At 37.8% G+C, this 25,747-nt stretch overlaps 1 protein-coding gene across 1 annotated transcript in view; it reads right to left on the bottom strand.

Annotated features, from left to right (window-relative positions):
* CFAP95 (cilia and flagella associated protein 95) overlaps nucleotides 1-25,747 on the bottom strand; it is an 82,631-nt gene that overhangs the window by 17,278 nt on the left and 39,606 nt on the right. The window contains exons 4-5 of the mRNA XM_028117379.2: nucleotides 24,289-24,357; nucleotides 5,021-5,078 (exon numbers count right to left, since the gene is read on the bottom strand). Coding sequence (XP_027973180.2) covers nucleotides 5,021-5,078; nucleotides 24,289-24,357 — 127 coding nt within the window. The remainder of the gene's footprint in view (nucleotides 1-5,020; nucleotides 5,079-24,288; nucleotides 24,358-25,747) is intronic.

Genomic DNA, 25,747 nt, shown 5'->3' with positions numbered 1-25,747 from the left:
ATTTGACAGAGACAGAGAGTCAGAGGAGGGGCAGAGGGAGAGGGAGAAGCAGATCTCTTGCTCAGCTCCGATCCTGACATGGGTCTTGATCCCAGAACCCTGGAATCATGACCTGAGCTAAAGGCAGACACTTAATCCACTGAGCCACCCAGGTGCTCCGCATACCAACTTTAAAACATAATTCTCTATTAGAAACTTCCTCAGCTTGAAAAAATGAAACGAGATGAAACCAGAGAGGGAGACAAACCATAAGAGACTCTTAATCTCAGGAAATGAACTGAGGATTGCTGGAGGGGAGGCGGGTGGGAGGGATGGGGTGGCTGGGTGTTGGACACTGGGGAGGGTATGTGCTATGGTGAGCGCTGTGAATTGTGTAAGACTGATGAATCACAGACCTGTACCTCTGAAACAAATAATACATTATATGTTAAAAAAAAAAAAAGATAGTAGGAAGGGAAAAATGAAGGGGGGAAATTGGAGGGGGAGACAAACTATGAGAGACTATGGACCCTGAGAAACAAACTGAGGGTTTTAGAGGGGAGGGGGATACATGGTGGGGGGATGGGTTAGCCCGGTGATGGGTATTAAGGAGGGCACGTATTGCATGGAGCACTGGGTGTTATATGCACACAATGAATTATGGAACACTACATCAAAAACTAATGATGTAATGTATGGCGACTAACATAATAAAATAAAATTTTTTAAAAAAAGGAAAAAAAAGAAACTTCCTCAGCTTTCTGTCTCTGAGTGAACTAAGATATGGACCATTTTGGGGGTTCAAGCTACTCATATGTCTGGAAAGATAATTCAATAGGCAGCTCTATTTAGGAAAACAAAATGGTACTTCACATTGATAATGACCAACCAGACGTACCCAAATGGCAGATGCATGACTGGGAGGAGCTATTAACCTCCAAAATGCTCCCACTGAGAGCTTGGTCATTTGACTCAGTCCATGGCATTACCTTTCTTTTCCGCTGTCCTGTAGAGGTTGATTTCCAACAGCCATATTTAGAATCTAGCCAACGCTCTGGCTTACCATTTTTTCACCCTCTCAAGTCAATGGCTTTGATTCCATTATCAAAATTCAGTCCATGTCCACATCCTGGGCTCTATCATTCCCCAGAATTGTTCTACATCTGAAATTCCAATAAATTCCAGTACATCCCTTTTGCTCATTACCTCCAAATCTTCCAGCTCTCTCACCCCTTCACTACTGCTATGCTTGGTTTTTTTTCTCAACATTCTCATTCCTTTGACCCTTCAACTTCCTGAGTTTGCTACTCTCTGCCTGACCTAACTCTTTTCCTTACTCATCCTGAGTGTGCTCAGTCAACTCTCCATCATTAAACTCAGCTCACTTGTCCTTTATCCTAAAAGCTTATGTACACTTTAAACAGCCAGCCTTGGACAAATCATCTAATGTTTTCCTCTATTTTGGTTCTTTAGGAGAAGGATGGGGAAGCTTTTAAGAGAAGGTATTTTTTGTTGAAATTGGGGTGAGCCATAATAAGTATTCAGCTTAAGAGGTGGAGTTCTGAGGAAGTAGCTTGCAATTCTCTTCCATTTCTCTCCTTAAAAATGATTTCATAGCTTCCTAATACTCTGTATTTATTTACTCATGTATAGAGCTATGGGATGATAACTTGCACTCACTTTAGAATTCCTATAATGCTATCCCACTTTATGCAAGTATCAATTAAACAAATATAAGAAATGATAATATAAAAATTAATAGTTTCAATTCATGCAAAACATTTGAAATATGAGTCCAAATATTTTAGGATTTCTTCAGGAATTGCATAATTGCAAAGGCTGTAGCCTGAGAATGGTGTACTGTGTTTATGCTAAGTCCACATGGTAAAGTCTCTGGTAAGAAAAAAATATTCTCTTTTGTCAGTATTTTATGAATCATACACTTGTTTATGTGCACAGTAACTTCTATGTCAGAGTTCAGTCACTATTCTACTGTTATTTAACCATTTGCTGTCATTATAATTTAATTTTTTTATCCTATAACAATGTAACAAGGTAAGCATTCAATGAATGGGGGCACTAGGAGTAGTGCTAAAAAACATGCCTCAACATCAATTACTTTGGCAAGGAACTTGGAAGTGAATGAACAAAACTCTAAATAAGCCAAATAACTGCCCTGGCATGCTGTGCTGTTATTGTAGAAACAAGCAACATGAGAAATATGAGAAATAATGCTAAAAAAATTAAAAGCATGAATATACAGCACAATGGCCAAAGATTTATGCACCCTGAGAATGCACCTCACATTCTTTATCTTTATGCCTGTGGAGAAATTAGTCCTTTGAAATTTTATGGGTTTTTAATTATGTGTCTTGTCTTTGTTTAGAGATGCAGCCAGATTTCATATATGTAAGGAAATGGGCCTGAATTTCATTTTTAAATAATATATTTGTTTCCTTGGGGTTTTCCTGATTATAAGTCATCATGCTTGTTGCATTGGAAAATTCTAAAATGTGTAAAGATGAAGAACTCACCTAGAATCTCACCATCCAATGGCCAACGTTACTAGCATTTTGACAGTTTCTTTGGTTTTTCCTCTATATTTTTGCATAGTTTATACATATATAATATTTACATATTACATTAATATAATATATTTTATATGCATAAATTTTGTATATTAATGTTTTTCTTAACCTTAAATCAAGATTTATCAGGACACTAAGAACCATCTATGGACATTTAAAGGTTATAAATAACTCATCATGTGAATGTAACATATTTAATAGTACTACTCCTAGTACTAAAACATTAGGTACTTTCCAAGTTTTGCCATTACAAACAATTCTGTGATGAGTATCCTTGGATATAAATTTTATCCCTAGTTGAGTTATTTTTCTCTGAGGAAGTTTCTTAGGAGGAAAATTATTAGATCAAATAGTATTTTTTCTTTAAATTTTATTTTATTGTTATGTTAATCACCATACATTACATCATTAGTTTTTGATGTAGTGTTCCATGATTCATTGTTTGCGTGTAACACCCAGTGCTCCATTAGATCAAATAGTATCTTGATACATATTGCCAAATTCCTTTCCAGAAAGATTAAAACAATTTACAGTCTTCCTGGCAACAGATGAAAGTACCCATTTCATCACATCTTCACCCATTAAATATTATTATTTTTAAAAATAATGCCACTGGGCGTTATATGCAAACAATGAATCATGGAACGCTACATCAAAAACTAATGATGTACTGCATGGTGACTAACATAACATAATAAAATTAAATTTAAAAAAATATTGCCAATTTTATTAGCAGGAAAATTTTTTATTGTTTTAATTCACATCTCTTATTATTAGTAAATTGGGACTTTCCCTATATTTAGTAGCTAGTTTTACATTTCCTGCTTCGCAAATTGTCTATATATTGTCCTTTGGTCTTTCCCTAGCATCTTAACAATTTTCCTGCCAATATATATATATATATAAGTTCTTTACCTATTAGGCATTAATCCATAAACTATCATATTTGCTTTCTTTATGGTTTGAATGCTCTTTTTTGATGAGAAAAAATAAATAAGAATACAACATATAATGTAGTGTCATGAATCTTCCCTAAATTGGTTTTACCATGGTTTCTAAAACTATTGATTATTCTCATCTGTTTATTCCTTCAAATAACTCATAATCTTAGAGCTCTAATAGAAAACAAAATCCATTTTTAATATAATAAAATTTATGAATTTAACTCATAATTAATTTAGTTTTCCAGTTTCCTAAAATGGTTGTTATTCCCTTGTAGTCAAGACTGCTGTCTCAGTTATCTTTGGTGTATACATTTGTTAAAATAAACTTAACGGCTTCAAACAAGAATTCATTATTATCTTCTTGGAACCTTGCATGGGTTGCAGTCCGAGAGCAGATGGAGCTGCAGTTCAGGCTCAACTAGGCTAGACGTCCAAGATGGCTTCCTCACCCATGAATCAAGCACATCAGTGCTCCTCCTCATGGCCTCTCCTTCCAGGAGAGTAGCCTCGATTTCTTACCTGGGAGCTCAGGGCTCCAAGACTTGGAAGCAGTCTTCTTCAATCTAGCCTAGATCTGGCAGAGTGTCACTGTTACCATGTTCTATTGATCAAATCAGTTCCCTGACAGCTCAGATTCAAAAGGTGGAGCATCATTCACCTTGTCCTGGGGAAGTGGCTGTGGAAAGTCCACCATCTTTGGAGACAAACTACCACATCTTCTTTATTGATCTTTATTTGGTTTAGAATTTTCTTCACAAAAGTATTCAAAATTTGTGTTGCTATAGTAATTTGTTTTTTTCTTTTATAAGTTTACTAAGCTGATATGAAGCAAAGATATTGTTTTTGATATACTTATTTTGTATTCAATCGCCTTACTAAATGGTCTTATTTCTACTAATTACTTTTCAGTTTAATATCTTAGTTCTCCTAAGAACATCATAATACTCTCTGAAAATAAAGATGACTTTATTTCCTCCTCTTTTTCAATAGTTAAATCTCTTACCTATTGTACCAGTCAAGATTTCCATAACAAGACTAAGAGGAAACAGCCTTATTTTGTTTCTGTTGTTTAATTTTTTAAGTAAAAGTAAAATGAAGTTATAAACTGGACATATTTTATCAACATACACATCTCCCAGAGCTAAATTACACCACTTACTTTTATGTGTCAATGCAATACAAATGAATTGAAAGGTGGGTTTTTATTCCAGATAAATTGAATTCAGGAAAAGGACAATAAAACAAGATGAAGAAGAAAATAACTAATACATTTTGGACACTGCAATATTTTCTCCCTGAAATCTATAAACTTCCAAAAATAAATCATAACCATAAAACATTCCATTGACTCCCACAAACAGCTAATATCTCTAAATAAATATACAATATCATAAATCTCAGCAATTTGTCCTTTCTTCCCAAGCTTGACTACACTCGATATAAAGAATCATTTTAAGTACATAAATAAATGAGTATTAGAATAAGGCTTTTCAGCCATTTTATACTCACACGTGGCTGATAATCATATGGTGGAGCATATTCTTCAGCATATGTTGTCAATGCATACCTAAGAAAGATAAGTCAATATTTGAGAAAAGAACGACTCCAAAAAGAACGATATTTAAAATGTTTAGCATTATATCCTTTACACGAAATAAAAACATTTCAAGGAAGACTGGCCCTAATAAAATTTTTAAAACATACAACTGTCCCAGACCTTGTTTATAGCATTACCTACCACCACAGGATGACTTTCCTTCAATCACTTCCAATTCAACACCACTTATTATGCTCCTGTACTAATGATACGCTACCAATCCCAAGTCCCTGAGCTTAGGTGCATTCCAAACTTTTGGGATTCTCTTTACCATCCAGTTTCTACCCCTCAAACCGTTTTGACCCTATGCCCCGTGTTCTCTGCTAGACGACAACTGAAAAAGATAATAGAAGACAACCAGATGGACTGAGGTTAATAGCTTCCCCAACTTCCACCCCATTAAACACACAGCAATTCTTAATAAATAAATCCTCCCTCCTCCAAGTCTACAAGCACTGCTAAGCTCCAAAGGGAAACCCTAAGGTGCTAGAAATGAAGAGGATACTCACTAGAATGGGAAGTCATAAGATGATGTGCCAAGGCTAGAAGCTGGAGTTTGAACTGCATATGAAGGGCTGGAGACATGGCCTTGGGTTCAGAGAAGGCAAAGAGCTAAACTCCTACTCACAGCCAGGAGCCTGTAAAGCCTATACCCTCATATAAAAGAAACCAAAGAAACTCCAGCCACCAGTCCAGCGAAACTCGCAAGAAAGCTTCTCTGTTTGGAACTCAGGCTGGGAGAAAAACTGTTCTCCTATGAAAAATAATTAAATAAATTTTAAAAAGCTCTACTTCTGTTTCTGGCAATATTATGGGACTAGACAATTTAAGAAACTCCTCTGAGAATTGCACGCACACCTAAAAATATTGGGCACAAGGAAATTTAAACATTTTAATGCATGGCTATGCTGGTAGGAAAGAATTCAACAAGTAAAAGAATTCCAAAATAACAAGGAAGTCAAACTCAGAACAGTTATGGTAGTTATTGGGTACAGGTGCTAATATTTTACCTGGCAGTAACCATCAGTTCCTGTTAGGCTTTTGAGGTGTGGTTTCCAAAGTAATAATATTAGCATTACCTGGAAACTTGTTAGGAATACAAACAACTGGGACCCAGCCCCAACCTGCTGAATTAGAAACCTGGAGGCAGGGCCCAGCAGGCTGTGTTTTAACAAGCCCTCTAGGTGATGCTGATGCACACTCAAGTTTGAGTACTGACAACTAAAAGAACAAAAATTAGAATGCAATTTTCAAACTAGCAAATAAATTTTTTTAAAAGACCAATCTAAAAAAAAAAAGCAGGAAGGAGAATAAAAGGAAGAAAGGAAAATCGCTTCTCATCAGACAAATTAAAATCATAAAAATAAAAATAAATATCTTTGCAATCACAATGAAAGTAAAGGGTTAAACTCATCAGTGAAAGTATTTCTCAGACGTAAACTGAATGTCAACGTGTATTACATAGTACAACTCTATGCTTCTATACCTAGAATAAAATTATTTTTGAAGAAAGTTTGAAAGTAAAAGCATATAAAAAGACACATCCAGAAAATATTAACACGAAGTAAGTGTTCTTATATTAGTATCATATGTAATTGACTTTTTGTCAAAAGTTATTAGTTATAAAGATCATTACCTACTGATTAAAGGAAGAAACACCAGGAAGATCCTAAGTCAATAAACCTAACAACACATAGAATATGTAAGTCAAAAAAATTACAGAATCACAAAGATAAAATGACAAATCTACAGTCAGATTTGCTCTGTGTGGCTTTGTTCCATAGGTAGAAGGAAGAGGAATCTCCACTCAATATGAGATTTAAAAAGAATGATGATTTCTGTTAAGAATGAGACAGAATTTCCCAGGGAGGTTGTAAGCTCCCCTTCTCTCTTACCACACAGTCAAGCGGGATCCATAGCCATAGGGGCTATACCCATCCTAAATGGTGGGTGCTACCTCTCCTGCGGTCAGCAAGGGGATTTATTCCAAATTAATTCTCTGCTTTTTTGAGTCTTTGAGTCACTTACTCAGATTCAGACTCTTAGGTGGGACCATCTGATTGGCTGAGTAGATATCACATGCCCTTATTGTTGCTGCCGGGAAACTGGGTAAGAAAATATCTGCCCCTCCTTCCAACAAAACAGAAAAGAAGCAGTTGACATTCCTAGATCCTTTGGTTCCTTAAACCCAAATATTTACATATATCCTCCAAAACCATATAGATCAACAGCAAAAGCAAATGAAATCACACAGTCACCCAAGCTGAGTGTAACAGAGGGTAGAGAAGACTACAAATTTCGGTTTACGTGTAGGTGGGAGAACAATCCAGAATCGGTAGCACCAGATCCAGAGCCCATTCTGGAGCAAAATCAGGTGGGGATTACATGGAAGAGAGGAGAGGGGGGGCAAGTGCATTATGGGGATGCAACACAGAAGGCATCTCCCCCCAGAAAGAAAGCATCCTTCCCTAATGGGGAAATACTGAGAACCAAGTCTGAGACTAGAGGATCTGAACATTGGCTTTCCAAGAAAGAGGCCTAGAAAGTATTCAAGACCTCAGCGGCAGTTTTGGGAAGGCGCTGCCTCTGGGGAAGTGGGAAGCAATTAGCAAGGTAAAGAAAAATAAGAACTCAAGTTCAGAAATTAAGGGTCCTAGAACCACCACTCTTTCAAAAAAGATGTCGTTAACGAAATAAAGATCACTTCACTGTTCCAACAGTAGAGGGCACTCTTGAACTAAGATTGAGAAAACTGCCCAAATGTCTCATTGCCCATCCTTAGAATTGCCTGATTGCTGCTCGTCCAGGAAAATTCAACATACTTAAAATGAACAGAGAAGTGCAACATTACTATAAGAAGAAAACAGTAAATGAGAATCAAAACTAAGCTGATGAACCCACTCCAGAAACACTCCCAAATAGTCACAGAAGTCCTTCATCAGGGTTTCTATTCAATGAACTGGATTCTAATCTATTTACTAGAGATTCAAGAAAATGCAGTAAAACAAAAAAAAGAAGTATAAGTGTAATAACTGGAGTGGAAAAAACAAAAGTTTCACCTTTCACAGATGATAAGATTGTCTACACTTAAAAAAACCAAGAGAATCTACAAATCATAATAGGCAATTTTCATGAAGGTTGTTGGATACAAGCTCAATATACAAAAACAGCATACCCATACACCAGCAACAAGAAATTAGAAAGCAAATTAAAGTGAAAATTTCCCATTTACAACTGCAATAAAATTTCTAATGTTCCTCTAGGAATACATCTAACAGAAGATTTAAAAGACATTTATGACAAAAATTACAAAATTTGCTGAAGGACATAAAATAACTCTTTTATTTATAAACTCAATACATGTTACATATACATACATGTGTGTGTATTTATAATTTCTAAAAGGTTTACAATCTGACATTTTATATATAACTCTTGATTAAATTATAATTTAAAATTTCTATTGATCAAAAGACATCATAAACAGTGTTACAAGAGAAGTCATAGACAAGAAGGTATTTTTTATAAAATTAAGTCAAATAATATTAGTATCCAGAATAAATAAAAAATTCTTAGAAATCAATAAAAGACAATATCTTATAGAAAAATGGCCTAAGCCTATAAATAGTTCACAGTAGAAGAAAACAAAATGGCTAATAAATCCTTGAAAACAAATTCAGCCTTAAAATTGTCTTAAATTCAGTAGTGAAATGCAAAGTAAAACAACAATGTACCATTTTATATCCACTTGGTAAAAATTAAAAATCTCTACAATGTTTAAAAGGATATGAAAGTATGAGCATATTCATACACTACTAGTGGCAATATCTTACAAAATTGAAGGTGCATATATCTTAATAGCCAGCAATTATATTTCTGAGTATTAAGAAATCCTTGCAAACTATATACTCAGGGAGATACATATAAGGATATTCAATGCAGCTTTATTTGTAACTGTGAAAATTGGAAGCCAATGTCCACCAATATGGTGGATATGTTAGATGACTCGATAAGTCATGATAAATTGTCTCTCTAAAAAAATAAGAAGCAAATATTGCAAAAATACTAACTTACATTATAACTGGGTAATAAGTAGATGGGTGTCTGAAGAGTATTTTATATGGAAATATTCCATAATCTTAAAATGTTTAAGTGTTAATAGATGACAATGAACTTGTTTCCCTACCCTATTCTCATCCAAAGTTATGACTCAGATGGTGTAATTATCAGTCAAATAGAGTATTGCTTTGGGCAGGCCAATTTACAAGGTAGCATTGAGCATCTCTCAATGCATTTAAAGCAGGTGGAAACCCATTCCACCCAAGCACAGCTCCTTCTCCCTCTCTTTATTATCAGCTCCCAGCACAGAGTCTGATACAAGGTAGGCACTGACAAATTAATCAAATGCACAAAGCAATAAAAATAAAATTAGAATATAAAAAGATATAGATTTACTACTAGGAATCAAAGTAAATAAAGATGGAAGGTTAAAATATCCAGTGACCTTTTTGAAAGCGCAATGTGACTCAACAATATGGAAACTTTTACAATACTGAATGATCACTGTCAGTCAGTCATAAACCATTTGATATCACCCCCCAACACCCACTTTTTAATCTGAAGAAGAGGGTAAAAATCTTTAAGTGATATATTTCATCCAATTTGAAACAAGATGGTCTTTCGAAATAAAACCATGGAAAATCAACATAGTTCTTCCTCTTAGATATCAGCTGAAGGCTATAGCCAAATAAAGAATATAATGAAAAAATAAGTCCATTAGAAGGGAAATGGCCTTCAGAGAAACTCAAGAAAGCGAGATGAGAAAACTAAGGGAGACATGGGCTCTAGGCATGAGGAAGAGGTGTCCTGGCTCATAAACAGACTTCTCTGGGAGGTTCTGGGAGCAGAGTTGCAGTACACTGAAGTCAGTGCTCCAATCTGACTTATGACAGCCAACAATAACTTCAGCTCATTGTCTGGAATCAGCTCAAGTAAGCCTGTACCACATGTCCCCTGCTCCACCACTCCGTCACTACCCATAGCTGATGGGTCCAAATGTCAGCCTCCAGCTCAGATTCCATCAGGGCTCTACCTTGGGATTTCTTACTATAGATGAATGAGACTGGGTCAGTCACTCTCCTGTGACAAGAACCATGGGATGTAAAGTCCCTCCCCTCAGAGGGAGAAAAGGAAGTCAACAAGGAGAGAATGCTGGTCCGATTCCAGTAGTCTCCGAAGCTCAGTTCTTCCAAGGACTTTCCCAGAGTTCCATGTGGTAATTCAAATTCTTTTAATAAACTCTTCTTTTGGCTCAAGGTAATTTTAATTGTGCATTTTTTACTTACAAGTGAAAGAGTCCTATTATAATCAGGTAATCAGAGTCTGAGGCCATCGATCATTATAATCTTATAACTAATTCACCTTGTTCTGATTCCAAACACTCTGTACAATATTCTGATTATAGTTTGCCTTCCTTTTTCTTTCTTTCCTTCTTTTTTTTGTTAGGCTGACATGACTGGTGTGCTTGAGCATTTTATTTCTCATTATAAATCAACTAATTAAAATACTGGCTTTTCTTGTGAGTTTAATGAGCATAAGTCAATCTCCATGAGTCAGATAAATTCTGAAGCACAGATAAAATGGTCTTTCTGGAAATGCAAAACTGAAGACCAGATGCTGCTAAATTTACCAGTATAACGCCACGCTATAAGAATGCTTGGGAGGTGGACAGCTGGCTTTTGCTCAGCACCAACCAGTTTGCCACACATGCCCTCTCCAACCATTAGCAGTTATAGGTTAGAGAACAACCAAACGTGTTCTGCAAGATGAAAAAGGAAAAGAAGTCTGATATTGAAGTTATTATTAAAGCCATGCTATTAGTTAAAATGCCTACAACTGCACTAAGCCCTGTGGTAACAGGTGTGAATCTAGGACAAGATGATATACCAAAACCCATGGAATCATGGTTTCTTAAACTTGGAAGAACTTTAAAGGTCAACTGCTTCTTTTCTGTTTTGTCAGAAGGAGGGGCTGATATTTTCTTACCCAGTTTCCCGGCAGCAACAATAAGGGCATGTGACATCTACTCAGTCATCTATCAGATGGTCCCACCTAAGAGTCTGAATCTGAGTAAGTGACTCAAAGACTTAAAAAAGCAGAGGATTAATTTGGAATAAATCCCCTTGCTGACAGCAGGAGAGGTAGCACCCACCATTTAGGATGGGTATAGCCCCTATGGCTACGGATCCCACTTGACTCTGTGTGGTAAGAGAGAAGGGGAGCTTACAACCTCCCTGGGAAATTCTGTCTCATTCTTAACAGAAATCATCATTCTTTTTAAATCTCATATTGAGTGGAGATTCCTCTTCCTTCTACCTATGGAACAAAGCCACACAGAGCAAATCTGATCATTCTTCCATATCTGCTGAATGCCAGGCCTTTTTTTAATGTACCACTAATTTACCCTCAAACTTCCCCAGCTGAGTAATTCTCATCTCAGTATGTTCAGTTAATTTTGCTTCTTGAGAACATTTTCTCTTGGAGACTTCTCTTCTGCTCTAGTCTCCCAAGCTGTTGCATAGCTAGGACGTTGGGGAGCCTTAGTCCTGGGGATAACTGTCACAGCTCTCCTGTGAAGGATTTTCTATTTGGGGGGCTCTCTTATCTTTCTCTATCTTTGTTTACTCCTTCATTTAAAAAAATAACTAACATACAGTGTTAGATTAGTTTCATGTGTACAATATAATGATTCAACAATTCTATACCTGGATTCAATGCTCATCATGATAAGTGTACTCTTCATCCCCTTTATCAAATTCACTCATTCCCCCACCTACCTCCCCTGTGGCCACCACTAGTTTGTTTCTGTATTTAAGAGTCTGGTCTTTTGTTTGCCTCTTGTTTTCCTTGTTGTTCATTTGTTTTGCTTTGTAAATTCCACATATGAATGAAATCATACTGTATTTGTCCTTGGACTGACTTACTTCACTTAGCATTATACCCTCTAGGTCCACCCTAGAAATTAACCTCGAGGAAGCTAGTGGGCAAGAAGTGGAAATAATAGATGAAATGGAGGACAATTTGAGTCTGCTTTTACTGCTGATCCAAGCCAAGCCCTTGCTAATTTCCCTAGAAGTTTAGAAGCAGTTCTCTCCTTCCAACAAGAGCACACCTGGAAACCCAGATATTATAGTCTCTGCTTTTACCACCAAGTGGTCATGGGACCTTGAGCAAGCCATTTAAACCCTTTACATCTTAATTATCCCTTTAGTATCTCTTCCATAAATACTTATGGACTAGATGGATAGATTAATTAATGAGAAATAGGATTCTTTGATTATCTCTGTGCTTTGATTTCCTTGCCCATACAATTAGGAAGATACCTACTCATAGGACCTTGGCTAAATGTTAGAAGGGAACAGATAGTAGATAATGCATGTGAAAGTACTTTGAAGGAAATGGAGCACTCTATACATTTAAGCATGTAAGACAATGTATTATAGTGATTAAAGACACAAGCTCTGCAGTCAGACCAGACATGAGTTTAAAACCCAGTTCTGGTGCTTACTACATAAGGAAATTTTGGTAAGTTACTTTACCTCTCTGAGCCCCCTTTTAATGGAGATAGCTGCAGGGTCTATCTCAAAGAATGAGAATTAAATGAAATAAGGCATGTAAAGCCCTTGGCTCAGTGCCAGACACATAATATGTGCTCATTAATGCAAGAAGAAAAAATACAATACTGCAATGATACTAATTAAAGAGTGGAAGAACATGGTTCTCTTTGCATTTTAATTGAAATATTCAAGCTGCAGGATGGTGAATGGATTGAAAGGGACAAGACTGGAGGCAGAGGAACTAGTTAGGACACTTATATTAGCAATTGGAGCTGACACAGTGACCTTGCTCATGCTCCAGTCTCAACTATCCACCTGCTATCTGGCATTTGCTCTTCTTCTTACTTTCACTGCCTTAATGAATGACCCCATTAACCCCAGGTGCCTAAACCAGAAGCCTGGGAATCAACCTCGAGTCTTCTCTACCCTTATATCTAATCAGTTACCAAGTAGATATCTATTCTTCTCTCTTACTTGAGTCTTCTCTACCCTTGTAACTGATCAGCTACCAAGTAGATGTCTATTCTTCCCTCTTAATATATCTAAAACATGAAACCTTCTTTTCCTCCACACCACCATCACTAAAGATCAGGACCTTATTATGTCTTGCCTTGATTAGTTCAACAGCCTTCTGACTATAATTTCAGTCACCTACCAACCTGCCTTCTGCCTTCTAAACACAAATCTGATTGTTTCTATCCCATACTTGAAAACCATTCACTCTTGCCTTCATGATAAAGTCCAAAATCCTCAACATAGCTTTTAAGCCCTGACTGTTTTGTACCAAACATCTCTCTCCAACTTTAGCTGCTATCACTGAAAACTTGTATTCTGTGAACCAGGCATGCCCATCACAGTACCATTAGACCTCCCTTCTCTCTTGTCTTTCTCTACTACTTCATTTTCTCACTTCTTCATTTCTAGAACATATTGATTTTGGGAGGCATAGCAACCCTCTTGACACTATAAGGATGAAAGTTACTAGCAAAATTTACAGAGAAAAGAGACAAAAAGACCCTGCATCATTGATGACATCATGTGGGTACCATACCAGTCTTAACCCCCTTATATTTCATAACAGCTGACCAAATTCCTTGATTATTCAAGTTGCTATTAGTTAGGTTTTCTGTTACTTTTAGCCTAGTGTATTCCTTACTGATAGGTGAGTATTGACTGGTTATTTTTCTGTCTCATGTATTAGACCATGAGCTACTTCAGGAATGGGGTGTCTTTTATCTCTACATCCTGAATACTTAATTGTTCCTAATTCATAGTAGGCACTCATTATGTTGAAAGAATGAATTCAGATATGGGGGACAAATATAATTTCCTTAGGCCTAATAATTTTTGCAAGCCATTTGGATGAGCAATATGAGGCTTATATGGGGTAATAATTTAACTGTGTAAGTGCCAAATATAGAATCAAATTAAATACAAATAGAAGCAAAGATTTCTGTAATGCTGTAAAGTTCTTGTTCCTGTGAAACCCTTCTATAGCTAAAAGATGCATGGTATAGTACTATCCACTGAGACCCACTGAAGACTTTAAGTAATTATAGCATTATGACAGCCACATAACCTTCCAACATCATGAAGAGTAATACTAGTAATACAGGCTAATCATTAATGTACATGGAACAAAAGGAAATGTCAGGATCAAATAAAAATTCCATAATATTGACATTTTGAAAATCTTTGCCACTCACTTGTTTATTAGCTCATGAGTCTTGAAAGTTTGCACTGCTTCTATCCCCAGTGGATTAGCAATGACAAAAATTCATCCATAAGCTGAATAATGGTAGAAGCAGCCATATAATCACAGTAGTTACAAACGTGAAGGTTGTTTCAATTACCTATTGCTTCAGTGTAAAAGTTACCGGCTTAAAATAGCAATCACTTTATTATCTTTGATTATTCTGTGGGATAACTGGGTTCAACTCTGTGGTTTTTTTGCTTTGTGTGATGTCAATTAGAGCTATAGTCATCTAGGTACTTGACTCTCGATTGGAATAACCAAGATAGCTCATGGCTGGCAGGTGGTTTTGTCTGTCATCTGGGAGCTCAGTTGGAACTGTTAAACACAATGCCTTGGCTCTCCTCCATGTGTCTCGAGCTTCTTACAGCATGTTGGCTAGAGTCCAAGAATCAGAAGGTAGAAACTACCAGTCTCATAAGGTCTGCACTCAGACGTCCCAGAGCATCACTTCTGCCACCTTCTATTGATCAAAGTGAGTCACAAGGCCAGCCCAGATTTATAAGACAAGTAAATAACCTCTGCCGCTTGATGGGAGCTATGGCATGCATGTGCAGAGAAGGAAGGAATTGTTGATGACTACTTCCGGAGGCTAGAGACCAAATAAGTAAGTCGAATAAGACTATCTTCAGAATTTTACCTTGAGGGCCTCACTGAGCATACCTGAATACGCAAATAAACCTGATTGTCAGATTGTAACTTGAATGGCTACTCTAATGAAGTTAGATTCTATAAAGACTTACAGGGGTGGTCTGAGTCAGCCATCAATTCACTGTGATGCCAAACCTTTAGATCTAACAAGCACTATACCAAGTGCTTTCACATAAATTTTCGTTTTTTTAAATTTTTTTTATGTTATGTTAATCACCATACATTACATCATTAGTTTTTGATGTAGTGTTCCATGATTCATTGTTTGCTTATAACACCCAGTGCTCCATGCAGTATGTGCCCTCTTTAATACCCATCACCAGGCTAACCCATCCCCCCACCCCCTCCCCTCTAGAACCCTCAGTTTGTTTCTCAGAGTCCATAGTCTCTCATAGTTTGTCTCCCCCTCCGATTTCCCCCCCCTTCATTTTTCCCTTCCTGCTATCTTCTTCTTCTTCTTCTTTTTTTTTTTTTTTACCATATAATGTATTATTTGTTTCAAAGGTACAGGTCTGTCATTCAACAGTTTTACACAATTCACATAAATTTTCTTATCTAATTATTTGAATTATTCGGCAAGGATAGCAATAAAATAGGTTTTTGTCACCCACCATTAAAACACTCCTGTGTCAAGCCAAGTCAAGACCTGAGCCATACCCTCAAATATTAACAAATGGAAAAGTGTCCCACCTACTTAGCTGTTTGGTTTCAACGTGCATCAGCTAAGGGAGGATACCCTAAATACAGGAATTACGCAAAGAGCAATAGGATTTAGGTTGACTCTAAAATCATTTCAGCAAATTTGGCCAACTGGAAACATCATCATCACTCAATACCAGCCAAGCCACCCATTCCAGGGAGCTCAGGTGGGTGATACAAGCTCACACAGGGTTCCTGCCTCACAGGGGAAAAGTACCAAGCCAAGACCAAGGTATGTCTTAGGAAGCAGTAGTCACGTTATCTGAAAAATGGAAAATTTGAGTTCAGAAATTTCTAGAGAAGAACCAGTACCTCCCTTAATGGCTTGGTGCTCAAGTCCTGACCTGCCTAAATGCAGCCTTTAACATCTCCATGTTCAGAGTTCTCTTAGTTAGCCTAGTATTCAGAGAGGCAGCACAGAAGAGTGGCTAAGACCAGTAGCCTTGGCTTTAGACAATCTCAGTCCAAATCCTGGCTCATCACTTACCTGCTCTGAGAGTTTGAACATGTTACTTGACTTCTCTGTGCTTTTGTTTTTCCCACCACAGAATGTAGATAATGTAGATGGAACAAAGTCACAGAGTTTTGTCAGAAGTAAATGAGTTAGCACCTTTGGAAGGTGCCTGGCACATAATATGGGCCATATAAATATTTGCTATTATTAGTATTAAAGTTATGTTACAGAAACCCAACCCAAACTCAATTAAGAAAAAAAAAGAAGGAAAATACCAGCACATATAAAAGGAATACCATCAGGACTGTCTTTTTCCACACCTCTGCTTAGTTTCATTTATAGATAAATGCTCCCCCAGCAGAAAGATGCCCTCTGTAACTTGCCACCTGAAAAATGTTAGGACATCTTCTCCCAAACTTCAATTACTATCCTAGAATGCTTTCTGAGTGGCTTGGCCTGGGTCCTGTGGCCCACATGTGGACTCGTGGGACATGGGAGTAAGGAGGAAAATCAGCCCATTAGCATATGGCCTAGCCACCCTACACTGAATGGGAAGCAAAAGGTCCTACAATGAATAAGATGGGGAATCAAGAATGGGATTCCGGTCTGTCTCACTCCTGTTCCACGGTCTCTTCACCATATCACTCTCCACTTCACATTTTCTTTGTTGTTATCCTCATCACCATCATCATAGGGTTTTTCTTTTTTCTTTTTTTTTTTTTTACTTTTTTCCCTCTGGAAAAATGTTCAGTATCTGGGTGGTATCTTAGCAAGAGACAAGCCACCACATAAATGCCTGAGTAGAGAAGAAAGCAAATACCTTGCACTGCACTTTGAGAAAAGGAAAAAACAAAAACAAAAAAAACCCTCTTACTATTCATATTCAGTCCCTTTCCTCTGAAGAGTGCCAAAGGTTTTACAGATGCTAAATGCCCCAGTGAGAGAAATAAATTGAAAGAGTTTAAGCTGCGGCCTGAGCTCCCTATGGCTACTGTGAAAGTAATCACTCCACACACATATGGATAAGTGCTCTACGCCAACAATGAAAACTTAACTGCCTGAACTATTTTTTGGCCTCATTTAACTTGTCCATTTATGTGACTACAGATGCCTTTCTCCTTAGAACTATAACATTTTAGAGCAGGAAAGGACTTTACAGATCATTTGGTTCAATACCCTCATTTTGCAGATGGAAACAACTGGAACCCAGAGAGGCTTATTAGCCAGCACAAGGTCACATAGCAGGTTCAGTGCAGGTCCAGAAGTAGAACTCATGTCTCCTATTTTCTCATACCATGCCTTTTCTGAAAAACCACACTAAGTCCAAATAGCTACCCCGTGGTCCAAAACACTATTAATTTCTTTCTTCTCCAGTCATGTGAATCACATAAGCATTTGGATGACTTCTGGAAACAAGAAACATTTATTATAAAATTTTGACAGTATACACTCAACACTACCACTGGGAGACAATGAAATTTGGTCAAAATGACAAGACAATAGTTACGGCTGTCCTTGTAATAGGTCTACTTTTCATACTTCTCCACCATCCGGCTGGTAATCAGTACTTCTTGGCTGCCCTCAAACTGACACAGGCCCCCATGGGCATGCTTCTGACCCAGCTCATATTCTATGCCAGAGTTAGCTTTTCCCTGTAAAGAGAAACTAGTTTTTCTTATGAGCCATTATCCCAGGACCATGCATGGTTACATATGCATATTTAAATAAGGGCTTCTGAGAAATAAGGTCTTAAAATTGTATTTATACTAAATCTCATTTACAAAATTGGATCTGCTTGATATAGCTTTTGTAGTTGTTTGTTTTGTTTGTTTGTTCTGTTGTTTTGGTTTCTGGTTGGTTGGTTGGTTGGTTGGTTGGTTAATGGTCACAGATGCAGTCCAAATATTATACATGGAAAATCTTACTTCTTAGAATGAATCAGCTACAACTGTCTATTCCTACGGGCAATCATAAAATGATTTTGTAAGAGACAATCATGTATCTAAGGGTCTTCTGATAATCAGTGAATTTGCTTTCTATAAAGAGCTTCCAAATTAAGTGAAAGTTGCTTCAGAATTCTCGAGAACAAGATAGAAGGGCAAAGAAAGCCTCTTAACTTACTAATTAGATTCATGTTCTTATCCACATTTCCTATGTGCCTTAAAAGAAATGTGTCTCTCATTACGTTTCTGTGCCTCTAATGACTCTATCCATGTAGTAAAAGGAATATATGTCAGAGATGCCCTACACATGCAACTGTCCCCATCTGAGACCAGAAGAACACTGTTGATGGCTGAGGTCTTTGGGCCTCCCTCTCACCCCTTCCACCCCTGGTCACTGTTAATTCCTTGGAACGAAATATAACCAACTCTCAAGAGAAACAATAACTCTAGTTCTAGAGAAGCTCAATCATATAAATCTCATTTTTAAAGTTAAGTCATTGATATCACTTTTAGTCTCAACCTTACTCTTCCCTATATCACAATTTTTAAAAATTTATCTCAGTCGGGGTTCCTGGGTAGCTCAGTCTGTTAAGTGTCTGACTCTGGATTTTGGCTCAGGTCATGATCTCAGGGTCGTGCTGGGCATGGAGCCTGTTTTGGATTCTCTCTCTCCCTCCGTCCCTCCCACCCCACTTGCACTCTTTCTCTTTCGTTCTCTAAAAGAAAAAAAAATTATCTCAGTCTGTGACTTATATGGAAGGAATTATCCACAAAGTCCTTTTCTCTAGTTAAGGTCAGGAGTGACAAGTGGTCTCCAAACACTCTAGCTCTAATTTTCAGGATGTTCCAGAGATGTATGCTGCCAGTTTAAGGAGGAAAAGGATGTGTCTTCTTCACATTGGCCCAAAATAAAATGGGTTGGCAATCAGTTGAGTTGTGAGAAAAGAAACAGACTATCAAATGCCATCACAATATAAAGGATGTTATCTAAAAATTAAGATAAATGCATCTGACTAATGTCTCTTTAATAACAAAGCTATTCCTATATTCTGATTTTTTTTGTTGTTAAGAGGTAACTAGAAGTTTAAATTTACATTATGATTACAGCCTTTCTTTTATAAGTTGAAGCACATTACTTTGGTCCATTGAGCAAACTCATTCTTATTCGTTGCCTTTTAAAGTTGACATTTAACTTCCACAGCTGTACAGCTGGCAAGGAGCAAAAGAATATTTAATATTAAAGAGAGAAGATTCTAAAACATCACAGCATTCTATGGTATGGAACACACTGTAATTAGTATACATTAACTGAAAAAAGAAATTACATATGGAATTAGTGAAGGAAAAGGTGCTCATGTATTTATTTCCTTGCTAATATGCAATCAAATAAGACAAATAATTCAGCAATTCAAACTAATAAAGGACTGATTTTCTAAAAGATTATGTCTTCTAGTGCATTCACCAGAATAGAACTCAGAACAACTTTTGGTTCTACAGGTCTTGAAGCCCTAAATCAAATAAGCTAGGAAACAGCAATATACCTCTCTTTCATTAGAATTTTGTATTCCAGGGCACCTGGGTGGCTCAGTCAGTTAAGCATCTACCCTTGGCTCAGGTCATGATCCCAGAATCCTGGGATCCAGTCCTGCATTGGGCTCCCTGCTCATCTCTGCCCTTCCCCCTCCGCTTGTTCTCTCTCTTTTGCAAAAATAAATAAAAATACTAAAAAAAAAAAAAAAAGAATTTTCTGTTCCACATCAGAAATAATCATTCATTCAAGAAACAGTTACTGTGCAATGGCTTCAGGCACTGGAGATAGAGCTGTAACAGTTTTGCCCTTTAGAGCATTGAGTTTAGCAAGAAAGACAAACAGGAATGCAAGTAATTGCAACCAAGATGAATAGTGTTAGGATGAAAGAAGCACACAGTGTCATGGACACCCACAAGGGCCCTACCAAGTCATGGGGGCTGGGAGTGACAGTAGGAAAGGAAGGTTCTCTGGAGAAGGTGACATTTCAGATGAGATTTGACAACTTCACAGGTAAGATTACAGGTACACATTGCATTTTGCTTCTTCAAAAAGCTCCACTAAAACCATATTAAAGAGGCTTTAAAAAATAAACCTATAAGAATAAGGAGAACATGAAAAGGGTAACTGCTCCTCCTCTCTTCCAACAGGAAGCTAGAAATGTACTCACTAGAAAGGGTAAAAGAGAAAGTCATCGATCAACAACATGGTTCAGTGACCATACATAATGGAAAGATTGATATTGATGTCCCAGCAAAATCTCCTGCTCACTCCAAGAACACAGGCACCAGCCCTTCACCTGTCAGATGGTCAAGTAAGTGTGCTTCCTCAAGGGGAATGTGACCAGCCCAGGAGGAAAGACTACTGACACCAGGGCTTCTGGGGGGGGCGGGGACAACAGACCCACCTAGATCCCTCCAGTAAAGCTCCAAGGCAGTTAGCTTCACTCTCAGTCTCTTAATCAGGAAAAGAAAAGCAAGGGTTGATTATCAGATATCTCAAGAAAGCCTCTAGCATGGAAGATAGATACCATACACTAAAAAAACCAAACAGAAACAAAAAAGCATTTTGGAGGAAATAGAGAAAAAATTTAAGAAAAACAATCATTACCATCCCTAGATAGATATTACAGTTATGAAATTTAAAAAGGATCTTATAAAAACAGAAGAATTCAAAAAAACAAAAAACAAAAGAACTCAACAGTAGGGTTGAAGAAAGAGAGAGTAGATACTAAAGGCAAAAATAAAACAGAAAGACAAGAAAATTAGAGGACCAGACCAAGCAATTCAACATCCAAATAAAGGATTTCCAAAAAGAAAGAACACAGAAAATGGAAGGTATAAATCATCAATGAAGTAAACGAAGAACACTTCCCTGAATTTATAGATAGGAGTTTCTAGACTCCTGGGTGTCTGGCCCAACTGACTTGCACAGCACTTATCATGTACACATCGATTACTGTTTTAACTATCTTATGTATATAAACTTGCTTAATCGTCATGGCAACCCCGGAACACGGATGCCTTTATAATTATCATTTTACAAATGAAGAAACTGAGGTACAAAATGGCTAGGCAACTTGCCCAAGATCACACAGCTGGTAAGAGGCAGTGCCAGGATCTGAAGGCAGGTAACATAGCCCCGGGACCCGTGACACGATACTACCATGCAGGAGGCAGCACCATTGTAAAATTTCAGAATACACTGCCGACAGTTCTATATGATCTTTTAAAACCAGGGGTAGCTATTCTTCCCACAGTGCACACAGGGCCTCATCCTCGACCAAGAGCCCAAGGGGAACCCCATGCAGACTCCCATTCCCACCTCCACACACAACTTTCTTCCCTCCGATACCCTGTCCTACAAATTTGAGTCACATCAGAAGCTCTAAATTCCTATTCCTGCTTCCCAGCTCAACAAGAATACTGCTCTACCCTTGGGCTCACCTCCCTGCACAAAGCCAAGAGAAGTATCCTCACAGAGTAAGTCAGGGGAGAATGAAATGCTCCCCTCTCATCTCAAGGAGCACAGTTGCTACCACCCAGTTGCTACCCAACACTTGACAACAGTTGCCTACTACGTTTTGCCCAGTTCTATAATTATGCATGCCAGGATAGTAAGTCTGAAACCAGTCCTTGTGTGCCTGAAGATATCTTTACTTGACCCTCCCATTTCAATAGTTCTAGGCTCAAAATTCTTTTCTATGAACACTTCAGTGTTATATTCTTGCAATCCAGTGTTGCTGTTGGAAAGTGAACATCAACTTGATTTTTATTATTTTCCCTATTTTTGCAACTCTTTCCTTTATTTCCCCAAATAATACAGCTTTAAATTCCTGTTCCATTTGTTCCATCAGGTCTGCTTCTTCTGGTATAGGTAGGTTGCCTATGTCCTGTCATTCTTCATGATACTTTTATTCTTTAGATGTGTCGTGATATTTTTCAACTGGGACTTCATCAGTAGTATTCCTGAGACCATCGGTTGCCTCTGCTTTGATGACTACAAAGGTGGCCCATTGAAAAGAGAGGGTCAGCTGGTGTCTTCGCTGTGAGGGAGGGAGATCGAGTTAAGCGCCCCTACCGCAGGTCTCTGGGCTTAACTGCGCTTGTTTTCGTTGGCATTTCTTTCTCCTGTAGATGCACCACCTAGTTCCTCTGTATCCGAGACTGCTTTCTTGAACTGGAGTTGGGGGAGACAACTCCAGGCCCCACTGGCCATTGGAGCTGGCATTACAGATTTCAACACTAAGATCAGAGTTTCAGGGAGGTAGACTGTTGGTATCAAATCATCTATTAGGTAGGGCCCTGGTGTTTCATTTTCTGTCCTGGACTGAAAACAGCAGGCAAAGTCATTATAGAAAACCCAACTTTGAGCATATACTCCATGTTTGCAAACACAATAGACAAGACTCATTCAGCTCCTGTCTAAGCCTGCCGACTGAGATCACAGCTCCCACCCTGGACTGGCCCAAGACTCCATCTAGAGACTTCCACATTTGTCTTCTCTCTTCTCCCCTTTCCCATCTCCAGCCCTCTCCTCCACTAGCCCATCATTTTCTTTAGAGTTTCTCAAAATTTTGATACAGTTTTTAAGTCTACCTCTGGATTCGTTCTGCCTTTCCATGTCTTTGCTGGAATTTCCAGATTTCAGTGCCAGTGGAATGTTTTTAGCTCATCACTTTCATGGAAGCCAGAAGTCCACCCTCCTCAGGGATCACTCTGGGGATACTCCCTGTGGACCTTCCAGCCCAATTAGGTATGCTACAGCAGGCTGTGGGAGACATAGGCCAGGCCAGCCTCACAGGAGGAATCAATGTTAGGACCTGCACTGTTAGAACATCTGGCCAGAATTACCAGTGACTGTGAGATGGGGTGGGGCACTTTCATTTAAGACACTTCCCACCCTGACCCCAGGCAAACTGCAAAGTAGCTTAGTTCTAATGCCAGACATTTCTCAAAGGAAGCAAAACATCCAAATTTCTGGTAATGATGGCATGCATCTATATCCTACATAGTGCACAACCCGATACTTAGAATTTTATCATGCTTGTAAGTACCTATATTTCCATATCACTTATCTATATATCATTACAGAAATTAGGAAAGTTTGTCTTCTTTAGAAAGATGAGTGGAAGACAAATTTCTTTTGTATGGTAAAAGTCATGCTGCTCCAAAATAAATATATTTCTTTTATCAGTAAAAAATAGCAGTTTCCTGCTCTACAGTCAACTCTCATTATTCATAGTAATGTTCTATAAAGTTGCTGCAAACACTGAATTAGCAAATACTGAACCATTGCTCTTAGGGGAAACAGGAGATTAGGTTCCTGAGAGCCTCTGCCCACAACATTTTCATCAAACAATCAGTACATCATATGGTTTTATGCATGCTTCTGTTTAAAGACATTTTAATATATATTGTTATTCATTAACAATGAACATAGCCAACAGCATTATAACTCATGCCTGAAGTAAGCTTATCTAACGTATTTTCTCCATAAGTCACATCACAGTCTTCTTGTGCTTGGGACATTAGACAGTGCTTTAACATTATACTCACGAGCCATTTCAAACAGCAAAATCATCAACAAAAAGCACCCAAAAGAATGCAAAAATCATGGCACTAAATAGACCATGAAAACGACACTCGTGTACAGTATGAGAGCTGAAATGAGAAGGCAGAGCCGTGCTTTGTTCCACCTCAGCTGGAACTGTGCACATCGGGTGGCTCAAATTTTTCACCACTCTATGCGTATCCATGAATGACTCACCCTAAATACTGATTGGGGGGTAACAAATAAATTTTAGCAAGTAGGAGAATTTGCAAATATGGAATCTTGAATAATGAGGATTGATGATATTATTGGTGCTTGTATAATTATGGGGAAAAAACCTTTTGTTAAAAGAAAGGAGTCTGTAAAATGCCTTGTAAAGGGTATTTTGTTGACCTTGGTATACCCCTCACCCTCTCACCTCCACAAACAAACCTTGATTAAGAAATGTTTTGTGCAATCTGCAGCAGTTTAGAGTCTACTAACATTTTATGCCGATCTGGTGGGTGTCTAGTAAATAGAGCTCCAAAGCCTGTAGCAGGTAATCCAGTGTCCCTGGAAACAAGACAATAATTTTTAGAAAACATGTCAGACTGACATTTATAAACTTTCAAAGTCATACAAAACTAATTTGGGACTGAATTTTTTTATCCTTTTTTTTATTTTTCATTTTTTATTTTAATACCAGTGTAGTTAACATACAGTATTATATCAGTTTCAGGTGTACAATAGTGACTCAGCAGTTCCGTACAAAGAAAGTACTATTTAGACTGCAGTTGACTAATAATCTAGTTATTCAGGCTGCTAAGATAGGGAGTGATAGTAGTAAAAATATGGCGTTAGGTAGGACTGATCAAACAAATAATGGTGCTTGGCATTGAGAAATGGCTTGTGGTTTTATATTAATAATTATAGTAATAAAATTGATAGTACCTATAATTGAAGATATACCTGTTAAATATGGGGGGAAAGTAGGTCAACAGAAGCTCCTGTGTGAACGAGGTTACCAGCTGGAGGTGGGTACAGTTCAACTTGCTCAAGCAATAACAAGTCAAGCACTGCTTCAACTGTTGATTATGTGAGCAAGAATAACCATGACGGTGCGAGTAGTCAGAAACTGATTTACTTGAGAAAATGCTATATCGGGGGGGGGGGGGGCGCCTGGGTGGCTCAGTTGTTAAGTGTCTGCCTTCGGTTCAGATCATGACCCCAGGGTCCTGGGATCGAGACCTGCATCAGGCTCCCTGCTCCGCGGGAGGCCTGCTTCTCCCTCTCCCACTCCCCCTGCTTGTGTTCCTGCTCTTGCTATCTCTCTCTCTGTCAAATAAATAAATAAATAATCTTTTAAAAAAAAAGAAAGAAAGAAAAGAAAATGCTATATCAGGAGCACCAGTTATTAACGGGATTGGTCAGTTTCTGAATCCTCCCTCCAATTATAACTTGTATAACCATGAAGAAAATTATTACAAATGCATGGGTGGTTACAGCTGGGGCTGAATTTTTATGATAGTTTCTTAAAGGTTATTCATGTTTGCAACTTTCATGCACTTTGCAAAATAAAATGTCCCGACAAGTAAATGAAAAATTCAGCATTTTGTCATTGTTTTGACTGCATTTTCCAACAATTACAACACAAGACAGGATGAATGGAAAGACTTTTCCATGGAAAGACACTGTGCCAAGCTGCAGGACTACAGATATGAATAAGAAATAGTTCCTACTCTCTAGGAACTATTTCAGGGGAAACACACATACATATAAATAACTAGAATGTAAGTCCAACTGTTATACAGAACATGCTAAACAAAATGCTCAGAGGGCAAGAATATAAGAGCAATTAATCCTGATCAATGATGGCTTACCCTAATTCTTACTGCTTGTCAGGCAATATTTCTATGTACATTTCATACTTCTTTTCACCTAAACTTCAGAGCAACCTATGAAG

Source organism: Eumetopias jubatus, unplaced genomic scaffold (assembly GCF_037043125.1).
Source record: "Eumetopias jubatus isolate StellerSeaLion01/CBP00866 unplaced genomic scaffold, mEumJub1_p1.0 scaffold_15, whole genome shotgun sequence".
NCBI lineage: Eukaryota > Metazoa > Chordata > Mammalia > Carnivora > Otariidae > Eumetopias > Eumetopias jubatus.
The sequence above is the reverse complement of the archived record's forward strand: the minus strand, read 5'-3'. Positions and strand labels throughout refer to the sequence as shown.